At 48.2% G+C, this 24,859-nt stretch overlaps 1 protein-coding gene across 1 annotated transcript in view; it reads left to right on the top strand.

The window, feature by feature from the left end:
- The first annotated feature begins 8,788 nt into the window (after positions 1 to 8,788).
- Pde8a (phosphodiesterase 8A) overlaps positions 8,789 to 24,859 on the top strand; it is a 99,201-nt gene continuing 83,130 nt past the window's right edge. Inside the window, exon 1 of the mRNA XM_041650582.1 lies at positions 8,789 to 9,468. Within this exon, the coding sequence (XP_041506516.1) occupies positions 9,319 to 9,468 (150 nt within the window). The 5' untranslated portion in view covers positions 8,789 to 9,318. The remainder of the gene's footprint in view (positions 9,469 to 24,859) is intronic.

The raw sequence follows: 24,859 nt of genomic DNA, 5'->3' as shown, positions 1-24,859 counted from the left end.
GTGGTCGAGGCTGACAACCTGACCACCTGCATTTGACCCCCAGGTCCCCATTGTAGAAGGAGAAAACTGACCCCTATAAGTTGCCCTCAGATCTTCACGTATGTTATGGTATGCCCATGCGCTCTCTCTCTCTTGTGCCCTCTCTCTCTCTGTTCCCCCCCACCCCTGCCACAAACACACAGACAGGGGAGGGAGGGGCAGATGGAGGGAGGGAGGCAGGGAAGGAAAGTTATAATTAAAAAGAGAAAGATGTCAAATGCCACTGCTGTCCTGGTTCATCCTGGGTTCATTTTGGCACACGGCTTCCCTTCTCTAAGGTGGGAGACCCACTGTCTTGGGGACTGTGGACCCCCAGACCCTGAATTTCCTATGACCCCTTGCCTGTTGGAGTAAACAACTTGTTTTCCTGTGTTTGCAGCTGCTCTGAGCACGAGACCCTCAGGAGTTCCTGATGTCAGGGGAGTGGTTTCTGGTGGGCTTGCAGCTGAGAGCTAGGGCGTGGCCATTGGTCAAGGAGAGCCTATATAAGCTGCCCTGGACCACCCTAAAGGGGACATTCTTGGTGTGTGTGTGTGTTTGTTTCAATCTCCAGCCCCTTGCCCGACTTGCGAGCCATATCATAACACCGAGAGCAGGCGTGGCGCTACTCCACCGCGTCTCTCCTCACAGACATCTCTGGCCAGCAGAGCTCCCACCCAGAGGCCAAACCTGTTTCAGGTAGAGTGGGGCACAGCCTGGGCAGTTGCAAAGCGGGAAGATTGGGATGGAGACAGTGGGAAAGAGTGGGTCCTGCCTTCATCTCTTTTATGGACTGTCCTGTGTCACGCTTTACTTCTGGTGCGAGCCGGGCAGTGGTGGCGCACGCCTTTAATCCCAGCACTCGGGAGGCAGAAGGCAGGCGGATCTCTGTGAGTTTGAGGCCAACCTGGTCTACAGGAGCTAGTTCCAGGACAGGCTCCAAAACCACAGAGAAACCCTGTCTCGAAAAAAAAAAAGTCCTACTTATAGTGCCAGCCTCCTGGGGTGGGGTTCTGAGGTCCCTCCCACTAAGGGAGGCACAGGACTGAACTAAGGTCAGGACAGGCTCCAGCAGAATGAGGGGAGGATTCTCATTATTGATTACAATATGACCTGCCTGAGAAGACCTTGGAATGACACCTGGGTGACCAGAGCATTTGCCTCATTATCCATGCTTCTTCTCTGTGCATACCTGAGCGGAACACTGAGAGGGCATGGATAGGACTAGCCACATAATATATGGGGACCAGGGGAAGCCACAGTTACCTTGAGTATCAGCTCAAATTATTTTGGTAGACGGTTTAGTGTCGCCCCTTCCCTGACCACAGCAGTTGGTTAAGATGGGCCCATGAGCCAATCCAGGCAGCAAGTATGGATGTCAGGGACTGAGTTCCTGATCAAGCCATACCTGAAGTCAGCGCTGAGCTTGGATCTTTCAGCTATGATGACCCGTCGCTTCTGGTTTGCTAGCATCATTTTGGGTCTGAGTTTTGATCCACTACAACCCAAACTATCTGTCCCAGAAGGGTGAGTCACGTAATGATATAGATGAGTGTATATGAGCGGAAGAACACTCCAGCCCACTCCAGGAAGGGGTAAGCAAGGTTACAAAGACGGAGCGGTGGGAGGGAGGAGCTGAAGGAGCAGCTGGATGTGTGTCTGCCAAAGGAAAACATGGTGCTGTGCGTGATGGCGCATGCCTGTAGTCACAGCTGCATCAGAGGCCGAGCTGGGAGGGTCTGTCTAAGGATTGCAGGCCTGCCTGGGAAACACAGTGAACCCTCTCCAGAAGGGAGGGAGGAAGAGAGGGGGGGAAGAGAGGAAGGGAAGAGAGGGGAGGGAGCATGGCTTTAAGTGACCACATGGAGGTGGCAGAGATGGGCAGTGACACAGTCAGACTCTGCGGGTCCTTGTCAGCCTGGCAGAGTCTCTGGCCTCAGAACTCTGAGGATCTAGTCCCAAGTAAGGAAATTATCCCCAGCTGGAGGAAGTGGCCCCAGGCTGGGGGACAGCCCTTTGAGGAATCTGTAGCCTGTAAGTAACACAGTGAGTGAGGTCATTCAAAGGTCCGCTGGAGTTCATGGGGGCTGCTGTCTTGTTTCTCAGTCATAAGACAGGAAGCATGGCTGTCCTCAGGGAGAGCTTTGGAGAAAGTCAGAGGGGGTCCCGGTAAAAGAGCTGTGGGAGCCCTGTCTGTCCTGCTGCAAAGGGGCTGGGGACTTGCTGCAGAAGCCGTGGCATTGGGGTGACTGCTGCTGATGGGAGTGATGGTGATTTCAGTGGTGACCATGGTGACGATGATGCTGTACTGCTCCTGTTGCTGGGGTGTAGGGTGACAGTGGTTGCGATGGCAGTGATGATATGGTGAAGTTGGTGGTGATGGTGGCAATGATAATCATGGCAGGGGTGGTTGCCCCAGAGATAACTCTGCTCGATAACTCTAAAGAATTTTAGTGGGGTAAGGAAATGTATGCCAATACACTCCACACTCAAGAGATTGAGGCAGGAAGGTTCACAGTCCCAGCCTGGCTTGGGCTGCACTGACAGAAGGCAGGAAAGCAGATGGCTCAGTCTGTAAAGTGCTTTCCTTGTAATTATGAGGACCTGAGCTCCCTTCTCTAGAACTCACCATAACCCTGGTGCTGGAGAGGTGGAGACAGGAAGATCCTGGGGCTTGCTGGCTTGCCTAGCCAATCGGTGAGCTCCAGATGCGGTGAGAGAGGCCCACCCCAAAAACATATGGTGGTGAGTGATTGAGGAAGACACCCAACCTTGACCTCTGATCTCCACGTGCATACTTATCTGCACATGTAGCTGAACACACACACACATATATGTTTTGTTTTGTTCTAGAAGAAGAAAAGAGAAAAAGTCTAAGGCAGAGATGGCGATGGTTGATTTTGTCAACTGGAAGAAGTTAGAATCAACAGAGGGGACAACCTCAGGGCCCGTCTGTGAGTGTCTCCAGAGGGTTAGCTGAAGAGGAAAGACCTATGCTGAATTGGGGGGGTGGGGGGGGGTCTTCATCCCGCGGGACTGGAATCCCCGATTAGATAAAGAGGTGAGAACAAGCTCAGTATTGGCGCGGAGCTGTGTTTCCCCACAGCAGCTAACTGAGTGGGCTACCTCACACTCTGGCTTCCAGTATCCCTGCATCTGTCAGACTGTGAGCTAAAAGAAACTCTCCTTCCTTTCCAATGCCCTTGTCCCGTTGTCCTAACTTGCTTTTCTCTGAGTGCGATAAATGCCGTGACCGGAAGCAAGTTGGGCGAAGGAAGGGTTTGTTTTCTGTCACAACTCTTAGCACTCAGGGCACTGGAGACAGGGACTGAGGCAGGCACCCTGGAGGAGCGCTGCTCATGGACTGGCTCCCAGGTTCACACCCAGCTACTTTTCTTTCTCTTCATTCTTAAAAAAAAGCCTGATTTATTTTACGTGTTTGAGGGTGTTGCCTGCATGTTCATATGTATGTGTACCATAGGCAAGCCTGATGCTGTGGAGGGGAGAAGAGGGCATCAAACCCCTTGAGAATGGAGTTATAGATGGTCGCGGGACACCATGTGTGTGCTGGGAATTAAACCCAGGTCCTCTGTATGAATGAGCGCTCTTAACCGCTGAGCCGGCTCTCCAGCCCTCAGACCCCAGATCCACTGCTTAAGGATAGTACTGTTCACAGTGGGTTGGGCCCTCCTAGATCAACAAACAATCAAAGAAATCCCCCAGAGATGTGCCACAGGCCAATTTGATGACAGTTCCTTAACTGAGATTACCTCTTCCCAGGGGTGTCAAGTTGACAGCCAAGATCAGCTGTCACACGGGTATTTAGCCACAGCGATGACAAAGGTAACTAATACAGAGATATAGGACTATATTGACCCAGACAGAAACCTGCGAAGTACCTGTGACCACACAGGTCTAGGCATAGGGACAGATACCCCCTGGAACACCACACATTAAGACCTTCGGGCAAAGAAGTCAGGCATGGCAGTGAAGGTCTGGAATCTCCTTACTTGGGAGGTAGAAGCAGGGGCATCAGGAATGCAAGGTCATTTTTGACCACATATCAAGTTTGAGGCCAGCCTGGATTACCAGAGGCCCTGTCTCAAACAACAGCAATGTAAGAAACCAAAATAAAAAGAACCTGAGTCAAGGGCTCCCAAACTGGGGTGAAAATCATAGGTTCTGGGACTGAGCAGATGGAGGCTGCGGATTCCTGAGGCTACACAGGAAATGTTTTCTAGGTAATCAAGGTGTCAGAAGGGTGAACAAGTTTTGGTGGCTTCTGGTCTTCAGTGGTACACCCCCTTGCTCTCCCTGGGTTGGGTGTGAGCCCTTGGCCCCTCAGCACTTCCCTCACAGGACAATGTTCAGAACAGTTGCTTCTCATCCAGTAGATGAAAGAGGGGTGGAATCTCTGCAGGAAGGGGTGGATGGAATCACAGGGTCACGCATGGGGGTGAGCGCTGGGAGCCGGAGACTTCCTAAACCGTGACATCGATAGGCCCATTTTGAGAAAAGGAGTCCACACTGAGTTGTCACACCAGGGCCCCCGGTCGATGACAAGAACCAAGCCAAACTGAAGGGGGGACCACAGCAGCACAATGGAGTCCTGCAGGTAGAGGACCAGAACCTCGGAGATTTTATGCCTCCACCATTCTGGCCTCCAGAGGGCGCTCCACCCTTCTTGTGGCTTCTCTCTGAAGGTGGTCATCCTTTTAGTCTTTTATCTAAGAAAGGCTGGGATAGTCAGGGAATAAAATACCAGGCAGGGGCTAGCAAAGAAACAAATATGAATCTGGTGAGATGGCTCAGAAAGGTCTGATTCAGGGGCTGGCGGGGAAGGTGGCCAGCGTGTTTCCTGTCTCAGTGGCAGCCAGGGCTGAATGTCTTTGATCTCATTTCCCTTCACCCCTTCTGGAGCAAGGGAGCAGGCGATAGACTTTTAGATAAATCATTACCACAAAGCCTTTTAAGTGATGTCCACCGCATCCTTCTTTGTAGTATTGTATTGGGTGTGCTACATACACACATGTAATGTTCAGTGTTGAGATGGGTCTAGCAAACTGTTAAAGTTATGTTTGGAGAAGGGAAGTGCCTTTCTTTTTTCTTTCTGTGAGGCAGACATTCTCATTTTATAGCTCTGAGGGGCCTGCAACTTACTATGTAGCCCAGGCTGGCTTCAAGTTCAGAGAGATCTGCCTGTCTCTGCCTATATATGGAGTGCTAGAATTAAGGGCACTGTGCCTGGCTTTTCTTCCCCCTACTTTTTTTCTTCTGTATGTTATATACCTCTGCTTGGTTCAAATGCTTTACTATTTTTTCAGGATGTATTTGCATATAAATTTATAGAATGTACAATTGAAAACAATGATAATTTGAGAGAAACTTTCTTAACAACCAAGGAAAACCAGTGTAATTTATGCAAGGTTTTGAAAGGTGGGGATGGGGGAGTTGATAAAGTAGAAGCCGTAGATTTGTTTGGGAAATTCCATTTCTTCCTATAGGTGTGTGTGTGCGGGCGTGCGTGCGTGCGTGCGTGCGTGTGTGTGTGTGTGTGTAGTACTAGGACTGAAGGCAGTGCTGGGTGAACGTCAGAACTGAAACGGATGTTCAATTCCCAGAGGAAAGTGGACGCTAAGGGACACAGCAGTTATTATAGGCATTTGACATCAGCGGTCCCATCTAATCTCTGAGAGGAAGATATCTTTAATCCTAGATTTACAGCAGAGAAAATCAGCTCACAGGAGTAAAGTTGGTCGTCCAAGGTCCAGGAAAGGGCAAGTCACGTCTCAAGTTGTCAGAAAGCTCCTTCCTCCATCTGTCAAGTTCAGTGGGGAAAGGCCCGAGCAGAGCCCTGGGGACCGCTCTGCCAGCGGTAGTCTTTGAAGACAGCCAGCCCCTGGGTGGAGAAGGAAGTAAAGCCCTGAGGGAGGAGAACTGGCTGGCTAAGCGGGAGCAGCTTTTGGAGAAGCAGGGAAACAATAGGCAGCTCTTGCACCACAGGGACTGAAGCTCCTCTCCCCCAGCCCCCAGGAGTGCAGTCTCCTTGAGAATGGCTGACTGCAGAAACTGCAGCCCCAGGAAGGAGATTGAGCTGAGATCCGGAGGTCATCCTCCGCTCAGCCCACTGAACCTCACGCTGAGTCCTGGGAGTCAGAAATGGATGTTCGACTACAAGTCTGAGTCACCCTTGTCAGGGTTCCTATGTCAGGGCTGTGGGTAGATTTTACTCCTGCTAGTGAGGTTCCTGCTGGCCAGCACTGTTGGGGGCAGGGCGTCCTCTCTGTGTAGGACTCAGATAAATTCTCTGAGACTCTTGTTTTTTTTTTTTTTAAGTTTTTTTAGATTTTTAAAAAATTGTGTGTGTCCTGCCTGAATGTATGTATGTGCACATGAATGCCTGGTGTCTCTGGAGTTCAGAAGGGGGCATCCAATCCCCTGTACCTGGAGTTACAGAAGGTTGTGAGCCACTATGGGGGGGGGTGTCAGGAACCCAAGAGCAGCAAGTGCATTTAGCTACCGAGCCAACTCTGTAGCCTCCCCCCCCCCTTTTTTTCTTCAGTTTTATACAGGGACTTGTCATATAGATCTGGCTGGCCTCAAACACATGGTAAGCCTTCTGCCTCAGTCTCGTGGAGACTGGGCATGGGCCACTACTCCCAGAACTGGTGTTTTTTTTTTTTTTAAACTTTATTTTGCACACGCTGCATGTGTGTCTGCGTGCATGAGTGCAGGACAGAAGAGGGAGTGTAGTCACATCCCCTGGAGCTGGAGTAAAGCGGCTGGCTGTTGGCACCTAGCATGGGAGCTGGGACTTCTCTGCATAAGCAGTGCCCGCTCATAACCACCGAGCCATCTCTCCAGCCCTGAGTGAGTTTCTTCACCAGCCCTGAACACCCTGGGTGATGGACTGGGTGCCACACATCAGGAAGGTTTACTCTTTGAGGCCGGCAGAACCTCTGGTTTCACAGGTTGTTTTCAAAGATCTGCAGGTGCAGATTCTAGCCTGAGAAGGGATGGGATGGCTTACTCTCCACAGTTCCAACAGTGACCCAGAAGTGAACAGATGACTCCAGTCTGCCTGAGTGTCCTTCACTCAGGTTTCCAGATCTGTGGAACCCTAAATTGCAGGGCGGGAGGTCAGTTTTGAGATTAGAGACAGTAAGCAACCAAGTCAGGATGGTGGAGGGGGAGGAGGGTAAGGAACCAGCCGTCTTTGGTCTCCAGATGAGCCCCTTTTCCTCAGCCCCACCCTGTTATTGACTTGAAGCTCAAGGATCCTCAAGACAAAGCAGGAACGCTGAGAGCCAGCCTGTGTGGGGAGGGCCAGGAGGGCTGGGGCTTCCTGGAGCTTCGCAAGCAAGGTCAGTGTGAAGTTCTCAAGGCCAGACTTCTGGTGGGCGGGGAGAAGAGCCTTAGATTTGCGAGAGCCTCTGTGGCTAAAGGCATTTTTTCAAGGGATCCAGATGCCAGCTGAAAAAACTACCCTCTAAGGTTGCTAGTCAAAAACACTACAATTTGGGTGGAATAACGGTGATACTACATTCCCTCCTGTTTTTTCAAGACACATCCACGGAGCCAGTGAGACTTAAGACAGAGCGCTTTAACTTGGCAAAGGAGCCACGTGTCAATGGCCAGAGCTGCTCCAGCCGTATCCGCTCCCGAAGCCTCCATGCACCCTCCGTACATCTGGAAGATCGATGCTCAAGGACGTCGGAGCTGCGACAGAAATGAAGCACCTGTGTCCGTCTCAGCGGGGCAGCAGGGACCTGAGCCCGGAGCACGTCTCCGGGTCTTAACAGTAGCCAGCCTGCGGGCTGGGAGCCTGGGCTTCTCAGAGTCGCTCCCGGGTGCGGGTAGGAAAGGTGTGGACAGGGGAAAGGAAGCTACAGCCCCGCTGGGGTCCCGGCGGACCTGGAGAGCAAGGAAGGGCGGGAGGGCCCCCGAAATGACTGCCTCTGGGTACCAAATGCACACCCGGGGCGTCGCCCTGCAGCTTCAGCCACAGAGAGGCTAAGAGACTCATCGGGAGTCACGCAGCTAGGCTGGCAGCCTGTGAGGGTTACAGTTCTGACATCTTATCCGGGGGTCCTCACAGGCCTGATCCCTGATGGACGGGCGCGCACCCCTTCCCTTGGTTCTGATTCCTGGGGCTGTTGAACCTGGAACTGTCATTTGGTTAAGAGGACCGGCCTTCCACGTACTGTAGCTTCGAAGCCTCACAGTTGTACCGATCCCGGTGCACCCAAAGGCGTGCCGTGCCAGGTCTCGGGGCAAGGGCTGCTGCCCCCGGTAATAACGTCTGGGACCTGGAGTGTGGTGCCCCCGTGGCCTTCTGGTCACCTCGCAATGAAATCCTTGCAACCGGCCTCGTAACGGATGCTCGAGCTCCAAGTCTGAAACACAGCGATGTGTGACAGTGAACGAGGCGGGTGGCCCCCGAAGCAGCATTGCTGTGTCTTCGAGCAAGTCCCTTCCCCTCTCTCTGGGCAGGCTGGCTGGGCGCCCCTGCGGTCGCGGCCGCGCATGCTCTTGGACGGGCGGTCCCGGGAGCTGGCGGCGGGCGCCCCAGCTGCTTTGCATTGACGCCAGCAGCCGCTGGAGGTCACCGCTGGGGGCTGGGCGCGGCGCGTTGCCCGCAAGACGCGGTCCGGAGCGCGGAGCGGAAGGCTCGGCCGCGCAAGTCCCGGCTGGCTCCTGCCGCCGCCTCGGCGCGCTTCTCGACGGCGCGGCCCGAGCGGAACCGAGCCGCTCGCTCCCTCGGCGCGCCGGTTCCCCCGTGCAGCTCTCAGCGCGGGGTCAGAGGGCGAGGCTTCCCACACGGTCGCCCCTACTAGGGGGCGCTTTTTTGCCGGGCGCCGCCAGGCGAGCGCCGGTTCCTCGAGAGTCGGACGAGGCGAGGGCGGCGGGGCTAACGCCGGCGCGGGCTCGCGGCTCCCGGTAGCGAGAGCGCTAATCTCCTCCCCCGACTTTCCCCGGAAGCGCGGTGGCCGAGGCGCGCGCGGCGATGTGAGGGAGACGGCGGCGGCTCCCGCCTCAGGAAGGGCATGTTCGGAGGGGCGTCCGCGGCGCGCCTCCCGCCCCAGCGACCCCTCCCCACGGCCGCCGTCGCCGCGCCCGCAGCGCGCTAGAAGAGGTGGCTGCGCTTCCTGCCGCGAGCCCCGCGCTCGCCACGACCCGCCCGTCCGCCCGCTCAGGCCGCGATGACACGGCGCCCGCGGCGGCCCCGAGGCGCCGGGCTGGCCGTTTGCTGACCGGATCGCTGCTGCCCGCCAGCGTGTCCTCGGTGTCGCCGCCAGCATGGGCTGCGCCCCGAGCATCCGCATTTTCGACCACCGAGCGGAGGACCGGGACGTGCACGCGTCGGGCCCCGTGCCGCGGTCTAGACAGCGGTCTAGACACCAGCTGAGGCTGGTGGAGCCTCAGCCTCCCGACGGCGGCACCTCGAAGGTGAGCAGCACCGGGAGCGGGGCAGACATGGTGCCGTCGGCGGGGTCCTCTAGGCGGCCGCCGTGGCGTTGACCGACGCCGCTCGTCGCCGGCTCTGCGGGCTTGTCGCTGACCGAGGCTTTCAACGTCCGTTGGTTCCCTGGCCGGGTGGGACGCCTCGAGGCAGGTTCCCTGCCGAGGGTGGGTGGGGGTGGGTGGGGGTGGGCCCGAGATAGTCTGGCAAGGCCCTGAGACAGTAAAACCAAGGTGCACTTTGCACTTGCGGTTCTCAGAGCAGAAAGGGGTGGGCCATCAGCTCTGGGAAGGGTCTTGGGCGTGACAACCCCTCCACACCCCGTGCCTCGTTTATCCCAACCTCTGTCCCCTCTTTGCACAAGCAGTTTCACTTTTCCACTTCGTTGGGGTTGTTGAAATGTGACCTGGAACATCGGTTTGGCTTCACTGCACATGCTATCTGAAGTTCAGGTTTAATAGCGTACGTGTGGTAGTTAAAGCCTATGTAATTAGAAAATAACTCCTGGAGACGTGATCTTTGAAGGATTCAGCAGGGCAGAGTTAATCTTTGATGGAGGCCGTCGGATTGGGACTCCCAGGGTTTTCGCGTTGTTTTTTCATTGCGTGTCTTCCCCCAGCGCCTTTCGCCTCAGCTTTTATCGTGAGTTTCGAGGGCTAAGGTTTTCCGAAGGGAAGATAAAAAGTTCACCGAGGCGGCTTTCCGCTTACCTGTGGGATTTTAGAGCGACACCTCCTGCGTCGGGTTTTGTTTCCTTAAGTAAATCAATCCCTGGTGTGCTTGGCTGCAGGGTTTGACCGTAGACCCCTCGTTACTAGCAAGTTTTTTAATTATAAATTGCTTACTAAGTTCTGCGGAACCTCCCAAATTTGAAGGATGCAGTTGACCTGCTTAGTCGTCTTTAATATCCAGCTATCATCATGGTACTACTTCTATATGAAAGGGAAGACCATGTCCAGCTTTTCGTGCTGGAGTGAATGGTTGCCCCGCCCTACCAGAACTCTTGAGTGAAAATTCAGCCTTGTGCCGATCATCCAAAGTTAAGTTCTTTCTGCTGTGGTTTCTTTAAAGAAACCCGTGACAGTTAAGAGTTTAGGCTGTAGAACAAACTGCTTTTGATGAGAAACTTATCTATTAAGCCCAACAGACTTACAAATTAGACACTACAGATGAAGTAGAACGTGGGAAGCCTTAACTGTCGTAGTTTGGACCCAAATCTAACATTGTTTTTTTTTTTTCATTAGCCAATATTAAATTTCAAAGTCATCCTTTCAGTGAGACACCTTACTTCATACAGGCCTTTCTTGTGGTGGCCTGGTGGTCTTAAAACTTCTATTACGCATCTTGTGAACCTCTCTGGGGTAGCAACTTACTCTCCTGCCTTTCTCTGGTTTCTGGGTTTTAGAGTTCCTGTGCCTACTACTCTGTGCCCACAGACCTTTGCCTGTGTTACGGCCTAGACAGTGCGTTCATCCTTACAGTGGCTAGCCCCGCGGAATGCATATAATAGGTGCCAAATAACTGTTGTGTTTATTTTTTATTGTTTACTCAACAATACTTCTGTCACTGCAGTTTTGTCTATAAAACACTTAAGATAGGCTTAAAAATTAACACACACAGAGGAGGAGACGAATTACAAATTACAGTAACATTACCAATAGAAAGGAAAGCTCCTCCTATGGTTTATTCCTGAGTGGTCCCTTCTGCTACCACATCTCAGTGACAGATAGCTAGTTTAGGCATATCAGGTAATAGAGCAGAAGTAATCACAGCTTGTCTTCAGCTCAGCATTTTTCTCTTAAAATTCAGATTTAATTGTACTCTGGAAATTGAAAAAATACATGTTAGAGAGGAAAAGCTTTAGCAAGATCAAATTACACCTAATTTGTTAATATCATAAGAGCCCATTCTAGTTTATTAAAAAAGAATTCTTGGAGCAGGGAGCTTGGATGTAGCTTAGATGGCTGAGGGCCTGTCAGGTAAGAATGAAAACCTGGGTTCAGATCCCCAGCACCCACACAGAAGCTGGGCATTCACCTTAACCTGGTGCTGCGGCTGGAGTGGGGTGGAGACAGGGATTCCCCTGAGCTTGCTGTCAGGGTGGCCCAGCCACTCAGTGGGCTGGCTTCAGCAAGAGTCCTTGTCTCAGAAACAAAGCAGACAACCATAGAGGTGGCCCTCTGGCCTCCGCATGCAGGCTTACGGGCACATGAGCACAAACTTGCACACTTGCATGCGCTCATGCCTGTATTCATTCTTTAAACTGAGGATTCAGGGTATATTTCAGTTTAAACAAGGAATTCAATGGAGAAAGTTTTATATTCCTACAGCATACAGTAAATAGTTCCCCAGGGTTACCCCAAGACTGATTAAATACATTTCAGATTGAACAGTGTGGTTTACACTGTGCTGTATTTCATATGTAATTCCGTGCGGCAGTCTGTGGACAGTTAGCAAGTATCACACAAAGAAAGGGTTCTGTGATCGTCAGTTTGAGGAACACTGACTCAGAAAGTTCAGCAGAGTTCCCCCCTCCCCTCCCCCCACTTCTATCCCTGCTTTCTCTTTTCTCTTTCTGACAGTGTTTTGGTGTGGTACCCACAGTGCCCTGGAACTTTGGGGTCCTGCTGCTTCAGCTTCCCACCTTCCTGGTACACTATATGTGCATGCCCCTAAAACTTGCTTGAGCCAGGTTTGTTTTTTTTTTTTTGTTTTGTTTTTGTATGCAGGACTTGTCAGAGTCAACTACTTAAGATATCTGTGATCTTCCAAAGGGTGTTTAGAGTTGCATTTCCTAAACCTCTTTGATATCCAGCCCCTTTCTTAAGTTTCTGTCTTAGGCAAGCCACAGGAGGCTCTGATTCCTGCCATGAGATTATAGTAGTCAAAGAACAAGAAACATGCCTAACAGAAGGACTCAGCCAATGTGGGTTAGTTCTTAATGGTTGCAGAGGCACTTTAAGATCTGCAATGCATTGGAGGGGAGTGTGTGAACCTCCTTGAGTATCACTGAAAATACTCAGGGTGTTTGTTTATCCGGGAGTTCTAGAGCCGGTATGGTCACAGATCATGAATGCCGCGTTCAACTTGAACACTCAACACTTTTATTCTTAACCAGTGTGCGCGTCAGCTGTAACATTTCAATATTGTCTTGTCAGTTTTCAGATTGAATCTGTTTCCCTTTCCCTCAGTGGGGACTTGAGGTACCCTTGGGACATTTGTGCGTTTCAAACACCCAACGGAATCACTGGCGGCTGGTGCCCTCGGCTCTCAGCCCTCCTCATCAGTTCTGTGAGGTGGGCAGTCATATCTACTTCTACGGTCTCCCTTAGGCCTGGCACACAGTAGGCCCTCCATAAACAGTAGCTGAATTGTGTGAAACAGACTGTGGAAGTGCAAAATCTCTCGTTCCTATAAAGGAGAAACAGACAGGGGTTTTAGCTAGAGTGGAGGCTGTGAAGCTCAGACTGCTTTTGTGGGAGCCCCTGGGTGTTGCTTCCCAGAGAACTGTACCCAGGGGATAAGATATATTCATCCTAGTGAGCTTTGTTGTTTGTGGGTTTTTTGTTTGTTTTGTGAGACCAGATCGCACTACATAGCTCTGGCTGTCCTAGACTGGCCTCGAACTCAGAGATCTTCCTGCCTCTGCCTACTGAATGCTGGGATAAAGGCGTGCGCCCCAGCTTCTGCTTCGTGTTGGCTCTTTTGTAAAGTTGTACGGCTTCGTGGGCAGTCTACAGCAGGACTTGTAACCAAGTGCTGGTGTCCCCATCAGACTCCCTCAGGGCCCACAGAGGCTCCCGGTGCTGTTCCCCCCTTGCTCCTCTAATTCTCTCCTCCTCCTCTTGCTTTGCTCCGACCTTTCACTGTCTTCCTCCCCCTCTTCCCAGTCTTCCTCCTTGCTTCTTCCGACCAACTTCCTTTCTCCAAAGAACTGGACAAACCAACCATTTTTGTCAACCACAATAAACTGACCCTTGAGCTCTAGAATAATTATTACTATCTATATTAGAATAAGATTGGTTGCCTGGTGTTAATTTATAAAAAAAAATCAATTGCATCTTTGCTTGTTAAATTAAGCAATTTTCTCTTGGTGTGCGTCAGCTGGTTTTGTCTTTCCACTGAGATTTACCGACAGTTTCCCTCTGCAGGTGTAGGTGAGCAAACACGCTCTAACTCCGCTCCTACTGTGATGTGGTAGTGTATGTGTGCTCCTACTGTGATGTGGTAGTGTGTGTGTGCTCCTACTGTGATGTGGTAGTGTTAGTGTATGTGTGCTCCTACTGTGTATCTGTGCTCCTACTGTGTATGTGTGCTCCTACTGTGTATATCTGTGCTCCTACTGTGATGTGGTAGTGTGTGTGTGCTCCTACTGTGATGTGGTAGTGTTAGTGTATGTGTGCTCCTACTGTGTATCTGTGCTCCTACTGTGTATCTGTGCTCCTACTGTGTATATCTGTGCTCCTACTGTGATGTGGTAGTGTGTGTGTGCTCCTACTATGTATCTGTGCTCCTACTGTGTATCTGTGCTCCTACTGTGATGTGGTAGTGTGTGTGTGTTCCTACTGTGATGTGGTAGTGTATCTCAGGAGGGCAGGACAGTGAGCTGCACACTATTGTGTTCATGGCTTTTCATGTATAGAGTCTTTTGCCAGGCTTCGCTACGAAGAATTTAAAAAATTTTCTGGAGCTCTTGCTAGATACGTGAAATTCTTTGCATTGATAACCACCTATATCATAATATTTCAAAAATATTTCCCGCTCTCAGAGACAGTAACTTGGCAGAGTAACATCAGATAACACATGAAGACAGATTGCTTTAATTTAGGCAAACATAAACACATGAAAATTAAGATCAGGGAACAACCCTTACTCTAAAATATATATTTTCCTCACCAAGCAACCATAATGCGTGTATATATAAACCCAATACTCAGTGTCATTACTGCCATAAATTCAACTGTGAATCTTAAGAATGATATCTCAGAATTCCATCGCCTGCTCTGGGTCAACCTTGATCTTTTCCATTCTGAAGTGAAGTTTCTGAAGGGGCCCATGGTCCCTTCAGGCATTTATGCTCCGTCTGAAGTGGTTTGAGGACACTGGTTCTCCTCATATGGCTTGCCCATTTAGATTGAGTTCTTAAACAGGGCGAGTTTCATGATGGGGGGCTGAGGTCTCAGAATAACCTAAAATGCTTTAGGACAGATTATTTCAGAAAGTTAAAACAGAAAGTAGAATTAAAAAGCAGAGGGAGAAGTGAGGCTCGGAGCAGGGCCTGAGCCTGGCCCAGGCCAAGGCTGGCGTTTCTCCGCTGGCGGATAATACGGGACAGTGGGCATGTTCACGGAGTGCAGACTGTCTGTATCAGCAGCTCTTGCCGTTTCTTGAATGTGCTCTACTCTGTAAGCCTTGTGCTTGTACTAGATGTGTTGCAGATGGTATCTCCTGAGTCTTCACAACCTTGTAGGGTGGTGATGTCATTTTCTCTTGCAGATAAGGCACCGGTGGTTTGAGTCTCACCCAGGGTCACATCATCCAGCTAGGGTCAGAACACATCATTCCTGACTCTTACCCTCTAGACTGTTGCTCTCATAACTGCCTGTTTCATCCCCCTCCCACGGATTGGCCTTCCATTAGGCCAGTGGTTCTCAGCCTTTGGGTCTGGGGGCTGGGCTTTCACAGGGCTCACCTAAGATCATTGGAAAACATGGATATTTACACTACGACTCATAACAGCAGCAAAATTATAGTTATGAAGTAGCAACAAAATAGCTTATGGTTGAGGGTCAAGACAACACGAGGAGCTGTATTAAAGGGTCACATCATTGGGGAGGTTGAGGATCTCTGCACTAGGCTACAAATGAATTAAGTCATCAGGGCTTTTGTCTGTTTGTTTGCATTGGTGTGAAGGTGTCAGATCCCCTGGAACTAGAGTTCCAGAACAGTTGTGAGCTGCTACGTGAGTGCTGGGAATTGAACACAGGTCCTCTGGAAGAGCAGCCAATGCTCTTAACCACTGAGCCATCTCTCCAGCCCCCTCATTTATTTATTTAATGTGCCTGAGTGTTTGTCTGTGCACCATACTCATGCAGTGCCCAGGGAGGCCAGAAAAACAGATCCCCTGGAACTAGAGTTGCTTGGAGTTGTGAACCACAGATACGGGTGCTAGGAACTGAACTGGATCCTTTGAAAGAGCAGCCAGTGCTCATAAGCGCCGAGCCATGTCTCCAGCCCTAGTCACCTGAGTTTTAATGGGGTGTCCTGAATTCGTATTTCTTTTTAATTAATTAATTAAATTGTTGCTGGGATAGGGTTTCTCTGTAGAACTAGCCCATGTAGACCAGGGTGGCCTCGAACTCACAGAGATCCACCTGCCTCTGCCTCCCAAGTTCAGGGATTTAAGGCGTGTGCCACCACCTCCCAGCTCTGAATTTGTATTTCTTTGATGTTGTTAGGTCTTCACTCATTGAGGAAATTGGTTATGGCCCTGCTTTAAGTTCCTGTGTTGGTGGAAGTTATAGCTAGTTCAGTCCTGTCCCAGTTATCCACAAAATTAACTATCCTTTCTCTAGTCTGTCCTCTTGCTGTCTGAAACCAGCTGGTGAATCCTAGGAACCTTACCCTTCCTCAGGCTCCAGACTGGCTTCCTTAGCTTGGCTCTCCAGGAGCTGCGTGTTCCCTTTGACTCTTGCCTGGTATACTCCTCCCCGAGTGCTTGCATGTAGGCATCCTCCCAGAGTTACTCAAGGTCCAACCAAAAGCTTTCTTGAGCCCTGGCAAGGCTTGCACTTTAGAGGCCTGGAGTTGCTTCTTGAGGCCTCTGCCTTCTGGAGTGTAGGCTGCTTGAGGACAAGGACCGTGTCTTAGTTTCAGGGCAGCTCCCGTGTGCTGGGCACACTCTAAAGCATTTGATAAACAAGCCCGGCTTTAGTTAGGGAGGGCTTTGTACTCACATTCGCCAGGTCTATCTCCTCTCCTTTAAAGTTAGTGAAAATGGTTAGGGTGTGTTGCACGTGTCTTAACAAAAAGCCAAAATACCCTTGAGCCAGTGATTAATCTGTCGGTTATTAGTAAACTTTTGTCTACAGTTTTGGCCATGTTTAAGCTGAGCAATGTTTCTGGGTCCCCTCCTTCTGCTCTCCTTTTGTTCTGCTCTGTGTGCTAGGAAGCGGTGGAATATCATGTTAGAGCGCTGTTTTGACAAGTTTTATGCTGCTGCTCCTCAGCCACAAGCATGAAATGTAGTCTGCCCATCCACACGGACAGGAAGGATGTTGCGAATTTCCCTGAACTTTGGTATGACTTCAGAGGGGTGAGAGACGCAGGACTCGCCAGGACTTTTCCTCCGTCTGGCTTGGGAGCAGACTTTCTTGTGTCTTGAGCTCGCCTGCATTCCCTCTATCCATCCTGCATGACTGCTTCAGCTCCCTTCTCACCGCTAGGGACAGCCCAGAGCTGCCCCCGTGCTGTCCTCAGGTGTTTGGAGCTGACGGCAGCTCCCCAGTGAGGTGCCATGGACAGAGTAGGAAACTAGAATACCTGCCTTATGGCGAGACACTTAAGTGTCTTTAAAAGTGTTTCAGTATAGTATGTAAGGATTGACCATGTTCATTTCCCCCTCTGTCAGTCTGGGATGTAGGTTTTTTTTTTTTTTTTTTTTTTTGATTTTCGAGATAGGGTTTCTCTGTAGCTTTTTGGTTCCTGCTGGAACTAGCTCTTGTAGACCAGGCTGGCCTTGAACTCACAGAGATCCACCCGCCTCTGCCTCCCGAGTGCTGGGATCAAAGGCATGCGCCACCACTGCCTGGCTTCCCCTCCGTCAGTCTGGTGAGCAAACCCAGGACTTTGTGAATGCTAGGACAGACCCCTTTCTTTTTACACATTTTAAAACTTACTTTGTGTTTGTGCTTGTTCACACTGTAGTGTGCATGTCAAGGTCAGAGGACAGTTTATGGGCATTGATGTCCCTCCACTACATGAATCTCGGGGACTAAACTCAGGTAGTCAGACTTGGCAGCAAGAACTTTTACCCACTGAGCTACAGAGGCAGATGAATCCCCCCCAACATATCTCTTCCTTTTCTCTTCTCCCTTCCTCCCTTCCTCCCTCCATCCCTTCCCCCCTCCCCTCCCTCCCCCTCCCCTCCCTCCCTCCCTCCCTCCCTCCTTCCCTTCTTCCCTCTCCATCTTTCCTTTCAAGATTTATTTAGGCTGAAATAAAGGTGATGCACACCTTTAATTCCAGCACTTAGGAAACAGAGGCAGGCAGATCTCTGTGAGTTCAAGGCTAGACCAGTCTATATAGTGAGTTCCAGGACAGCCAGTGCTATATACTAAGACCCTGTGTCAGAAATTTAAAACAAAAATCGTGAGTGTGTTTGTGTGTGTGCACCTGAGTGCAGGTATCAGAACAGCCAGAGGCATTGGATCCTCTGCAGTGGTGATAACCGGCAACTGTGAGCTACCGGACATAAATGCTGGAACCAAACTTGGGCCCTTACAAGAGCAATCCTCACTCTTAGTTTCTGAGCCATTTCACCAGCTCCAAAGGATACCTTTCTTTAAGACATATATTCTTTAAAAAATAATTTTTATTTTCATTTTTGTGTGTAGGTGTTTTGCCAGCATATATGTATATGCACCATGTACATGCAGTGACTGCAGATGCTAGAAGAAGGTGTTAGATCTCCTGGAACTAGAGTTAACTGGCAGTTCTTAGCCACTGTGTGGGTGCTGGGAATTGAACCTGTGTCATATATATAGTGTGTGTTTTCAGGTAGGGAAGGTCTCAGAAAGCAAGTTCCATAAGGCATTTATGATAAAGGAAAAGTTGCAAACTAAGTTAAAAATGCAGATCTTATCAAAAGAGAATGAGAAGCAATGCCACTGACTCAAAGATATTTGCAATGTGTATCAATAAAGGATCAGTACTCAAAATACATATGGTTCTTCCAATTCAATAAGAAAAAGACAGCCCTTTGAAAAATGGACAGATCAATTAGAATTGGGTTTAAAAAAAAAGAAAAAAAAATGAAAAATGGACAGATTGGAGGGATATGTCACTAAAAATGGAAATTAAGCCAGCAGTGGTGGTTCACATCTTCTAATCCCAGCACTCGGGAGGCAGAAGCAGGTGGATCTCTGTGAGTTCAAGGCCAGCCTGGTCTATAAGACAGTTACAGGACAGCCAAGGCTGCGTTAAAAAAAAAACAAAAACAAAACAACCCTATCAAAAAAGAAAAAAAGGCTTCTTTCCTTTCTGTTTCCTTGGCGTGTGCACGTGTCTCCCTGTCTCTCACTCTTTTTATCTCTTTTCTCTCTCCCTCAATAAATATTTTATGGCAAAAAAAAAGAAAAAAGAAAAACAGGAGGAGACTAAATTGCTAACAAATCTACAAAGGGGTTTCAGTGTTATTTGGGAAATGTAAATATAAGCACAGTGAAGTAAGAGTTTTAGGCATTTTTAGACCCATTGTGTTGTCAACCATTTAAAAATCTGAGAGTGTTTGAGGAACTCCTGGATACTGTATAGATGATACAAGGGGGCTGGCCTGAAAATCAGGATAAGGAGTGAAAATCAGGATAAGGAGTTTGAAGTCTATTTAACAGAACTCATAGAGCTCCGAAGGCTTTTTCATTTCCAGAAGAGTGGTTCAGTGATAAACAACACAAAGATTGTTTCAGGCAGAAGTTACAGTGGTGGGCACTGTCCAGGTTCTGTTGTGTTCCAGGCCTAAGATAGAATCAGGTGTAACTAACATTTGTACAGTGGTTTGGGAGAGAATGAGCAAAGGAAAATCTGATAGGCTCAGGACAGACTGGATTTGGGGAATGAAGGGAAAGGAAGTGGGGGTGACTCAGAGGTTGGGGTTTACCAGCCTGGAGGGACTGTGATAACATGCCAACAATCTGTACAGTATTCTATGGTTTGCCGGTGCCTTTTTGCACCCTATTTAATGTTCTTCAAGCCCCCGTGAAGTAGAATGGAGGATTTTATTTCCCTTGTTTATGCAGAAAGAAGCAGACATTAAAACAGACAGAATGGCTTGTCCAGCTTGGTGACGACCGGTTACAGAAGCAGGTTCTCTGTATCAGCATAGGGTAGATGCCAGGGCAGAGAGAGCTCAGGCAAGCTCTTGTGTTCCATAAAAGCCATTCTTGGCTCTTGTTTCTTTGTTCATTCTATAAAAGTGCACTTCTGCTTTTTTCTCATTTAAGTTCTGTTTATTGCAGGGAACTTGAAAAATATACAAAATAACAGGGATCATTTAAATCTCAAAATCGCTTAACCTGCACCCAAGCACTAGATAATAGGTTCTGTGTTCTCTTTTATTATGGAAGCAATGCTTCTGCATTATAGAAAAGAAGCAAATGCTACAGTGTAGTTTTCACTGTCTTAAAATTATTTGCTGCAACGTATTAGTATGTATATTCATTTTTCATTGAAATTGGATCATATAGCACATAACTGTAGTTCATTTATGCTAGAGTGGGGACCTAGGGCCTTGTGTGTTCCGGGAAAGTACTTTGCCACTGAGCTACACTCTGCTTATATTTAAAAGCTAATTACGGGCTGGAGAGATGTCTTGGTGATTAAGAGCACATACCGCTTGTGTAGAGCACCCAGGTCTGTTCCTAGAACCCAGCCCAGGGAGGCTCACAACCATCTGTAACTCCAGTTCTAGAGGATCTGATTCCTAGGGGACTCTGGCCTTCTTGTACATCTGCACCCCTGCTCCCAAAGATACACACATAATTAAAAATGATGATGAACAAATTTATGATTTTAACAGCTTTAGATGTACAGTTTTCCCTAGTGTCAGGTCCATTCACAGAGCTGTGCAGCCATTGACACAGCCACCTCTGAGACGTCTCCATCCTGTAAAACCAAAATGCCAGGCATCCCAAACAGTACTTGCTACATCTGCTCTCTGCCCTGGAAAACTCCATTTTACTTTCTGTCTCTATTAATTTGACTACTCCAGATTCAGATTTTTGTCTTCTCGGGGCTTGTTTCACATAGCATAATGTACTCAAAGCTCATTTCTCTTTAGTATAATCAGAAATGAATTCCTTTTTAAGGTTGAATAATATTCTATTGTATATCAAATTGTTTTTTTACCCGTTGATGAACACTTTGATTGCCTCTATCTTTTGGCAATTTGAATAATGTTGATATAAATATCTATTTGAGCCCTTACTTTCAGTTCTTGGGTGTACACCCATAAATGGGATTGCTGGATTGTATGGTAACTCACCTTAATTTTTAAAGGTACTGCCTTTAAATAAATACATATAATTTTGCAGCGTAGATTTTTCATCTAATCTGCACATTTTCATTTCATTAATTTATAAAAATAATATTTACTGCCTGCATTATAGCTTACTAGTGTCCTTTATAATGTTGTGAATGTCCTGCGTTGTATTGTCTTGCGGTCCTTTACTTCTTTAATCTGAAGCATACAGGTTCTCATGCCCAGACTTGCTTCCCTGAGCTATCATTTAGTTCTCATTCTATCTTCTGTAATGCTTCTTTTAGAATGTGTAGTATATGTATGCGTGTGTGTGTGTATGTGAGTGTGTGTGTGTGAGTGTGTGTGTGTGTGTGAGTGTGTGTGTGTGTGTGTGTGTGAGCCGAAGCCAGAGGAGGGTGTCAGGTCTTCTCTGACCACCTTCTGAGTTATTCCATCGAGGAAAGGTCTCTCCCTGAACCTGGGCTTGCGTTTTTTTAGCTAGACTGGCAACCATTAAGTCCCAGTAATCCTCCTATCCCTGGCCCTACAGTGCTGGGGTTACAGGCACATGTGAGATCATCTCTAGCTTAGCGTGGGTGCTGAATTCAGATCCCCATAGCTGCACAGTAAGTTCTGTCAACCACTGAGTCGTCTTTTTAGTCCCATACTTCCGCATTTTTTTTTATTTTACAAATCAGAAGTTGTATCTAAAATAAACTCAAGTTAAATATTGTGTCTAGACTATATTGTTGGTGATTGATGAATTGTATCAGAAGACAAAGTTTGATTGGGCCGCTATTACAGATGCTCGGGTTGAATGGGTCAGGATGACTGCTATCTCCCCTGCTTGAGCCTTGCTCCTGTTACAGTCTGGATGACTGTCCCTAAAGACAGATGTGTTCAGACTTGGTCATTGGTGTCTGGTGCTGTTGGAAAGTGATGGGACCATCAGGAGACAAGGGCTTAGGAGGAGAAAGGTAAGGCATGAAGGACATGCCCTTGAAAGAGATATTGGACCCTCAACCCTTTTTCTATTCTTTTCTTTTTGCCTTTTGGCTTCCAAGAGGTGAACAGTTTGCTCTTCCTCTGCCGCCATGATGTACTTACTGCCTTCTCCCTAACCCAAAGGCAGTAGTGCCAACTGGCTATGAATGGAAACCTTTCAAACCATAGCCAAAATAAATCTTTCCACCTCATGAGTTGTTTATTTCAAGCATTTTGTCATAGTGGCACTTGGCACCATATGAATGTTCTTCATCAGCTGTTCATCTATGCCTTTTTCCTTTTTTTAAAGAAGGAACTGATAGTTATTATCTAAAATAATGCTGATTAGAATTCATGAATGATGTTTCCTTACCTCAGCTCCTTTTCTATGTGGAGCTCTTCTTTTTGCATTTATTTATTTTTACATTTATTTCTGTGTGTATATTACAGATAATATTCATCTTAGTAATACCATTTTTCCTATGTGTGCATAGACATTTTTGATGACGATAATGCTGTATTGATGCCAGGAAGGTTTTAAGCACACCACCTCTGAGCTGTATCACCAGACCTAAATGTAAAATTGTAGTAAATGCTTATGCATGGCTTTATGTCTTGGCTTTCACACTTAAGGATAAGTTGCAGCTGTTTCCCGTACTGATGCTATCGTGTGTGTCCTCCTTATCATGAGTCTTCTCACGTCTGTAGTCCTTCTCTTGGATTTAGTCTTAGAAGTTTGAATCTATCTTAATTTAAAAATCAATTCTGTTATGTCAAATTTTAAAGCATTTTGGTACAGTCTAATGAAAAACATATATTAACATAATCTTCATTGTGTTCTAACTTCACCTCTGGTTTTGCAAACTTTCACATAGTAAATAAATTCCTTATTATCTTTTACTCATTCAACATACATTTTCCCCTAATGTACTGAGTACTGTCCTAGGTCTTTTTCCTAGGACAGTAACAAACTCAGAGGTGGACAGGTTTGCCTCTCCCCAGCCCCTGATTCTGCACTGCGTATTCAAAAATCGGAACATACCGTTGTTACTGCATGGTCGAAGAAGGCAGATGAAGTGGCGTTGGAGACTTAGGCTTGAGTTCTGGCTTTGGCTTATTTAGCTGTAGGTTGGACAAAAATCCTGTAATAAATCTTTGTGAGCTATAGTTCCTCCCCTTACAGTTATCTAGGGGCTTTTCATAATCAGCTCGCTGACATAAATTCAGGTGAAAGGGGCTTGTTATGAATAACACAGAGCATTTCCTATACCTTCATTTTTATTTTTAATGGTACCAAATTGGGACACACACTCTTCTCCCAGGCTGGTCTTTAATTTAGATCTCCCACCTCATCTTCCTAGGGCTGGGATTATAGGTCTTTGTTGCCATATCTAACTTTCTGCCTTTGCCTTTATTTTCCTGGAGCTTCTCCAGGGCTGCTAGAGGACAGAAGACCAAATATTATAACAAACGGTATGCTGTGGGCCAGGGGCTGCGCTTAGCTCTCATTATGTCACGGCTGCACTTTGCTATGTCTGTATTTTTCATTTGTTTATTTTAGAGCTTTGTGAGATATCACGGACATTTTTTTTTTTTGCCTCATTTTGAGCCTGTTTCTGGATCACAGTCACCTCTCATTATGATAGCAGCTCTTGTGGGTGTATCCCCTCATACCCGTGAAGTCATTCTTAGGTGACTTCCGTCTAACACAGCGTAAGTGCTGTGCAAACGGTTGTTACTTGGCTAGGGAGTAATGACGAGAGAGGTCTGCATGTGTTTAGTGCAGGCTCATTTCCCACATGTCCAATGTCCGTGGTCGTTTCAGTCTGCAATCCAGGTGGGATTAATGGCACCCTTTAATACGATTTTTTCTCTTCCTTTTAAAAGTTTACACAGTAATTTCTCTCTGAATTGAATGGTATGGAGTTCTCTTTTCCTTTTACTGGGTCTTTATCTAGCCTAGGCTGCCCTCAAACTCAGTGTGTCACTGAGGATGACCTTGAACTTCTGATCCTCTTGTGTCTATCTCCCCAGTGCTAGCATGACAGGCACGTGCCACCGTCCACGGCACCTGGCTTGTAAGGTGCTAGAGGTTCAACCCAAGGCTTCATGCATGCTAGGTAAACGATTTACCAACTGAGCTACATCCTCTGCCCAAATGAGTGGAATGTAGTCATATATTCATTTGTTTTAGCAACTCCTCTGAAGCTTGTCTTTTTTTCTTCTTCTTTAAAACATGCTCTTACTTTTGTAGCCCAGGTTGCCCTCTGCAGTTGGTCCTCTAGCCTCTGCCTCCCAAATGACATTCCTTGCTTATCTTTTCATCCAGCAGGTATATAAAATACACATTGCAGAATGTATTTGGTTTATAGTTGTTTATTGTATAGGTGTATAGGTTTAAAAGTTTTGGGTTGCCTGTTCTAAGCTCTTTTGAATAGATTTTGGTATTTGTTGGTTTTATAGCACATCTAACTTGAGAACGCCACCTGATATTCTGAAAGAACAGGGGCAGAGTTCTGTGGCGTTCATTACGGCCATTGGAAATAAACTGGTAAGTATTTAGGGGCTGTTGCTCAAGAAGCTTGTTTGCACAGTGCACAGACACCTCATCCACCTGTGGTGACAAGTGTAAATGCTGGACGTCTAGCCTGACTCACTGCTGTCAGAATGTGGAGGGCAGCAGAGGGGCGAGGTTCTCAGTGTGGAACTGCCCTGCCTTCCTTGGTTTCAAAAAGAATTTGAAGCAACTTCAAGACGATGTAGAGAGACAGAGAAGGGGATCAGGGCCAAGAGAGCACAGAGGTGGACGATGAGTTAGGTCAGGAGCCAGGGCAGTATGTGGAAATGCAGCCACAGGGACATGCATGGTTGCCTGGGGCTGGGTCACACGTTTGGCTCTGAGCTTCCCACAGCTTCACCAAATAGGAAAAGTAGGAGTAACTCAGAAATACAGTTTCTGGGCCGAGGACCGAAGAAATTGCTTTCCAGAGCTCGTTTGGAGGGACAGGGATCTTGGGAATGTTTCCTGATCAGTGTGCTGGTGTGTGCATGAGGATCTGAGGAGAGGGAGCTGAAGCCCTGTTGTGGGAGGCTGTGCACTGAGCTGCCGTTCCACAAGCTTGTGCGATGTCTTTCTTCAGCAGGGCTTGGCCACCCTT

The sequence above is a fragment of the Microtus oregoni genome, unplaced genomic scaffold (assembly GCF_018167655.1).
Source record: "Microtus oregoni isolate MIOR12 unplaced genomic scaffold, Mior012 000000F_ref0000247, whole genome shotgun sequence".
In the NCBI taxonomy this organism is placed as follows: Eukaryota; Metazoa; Chordata; class Mammalia; order Rodentia; family Cricetidae; genus Microtus; species Microtus oregoni.
The sequence above is the reverse complement of the archived record's forward strand: the minus strand, read 5'-3'. Positions and strand labels throughout refer to the sequence as shown.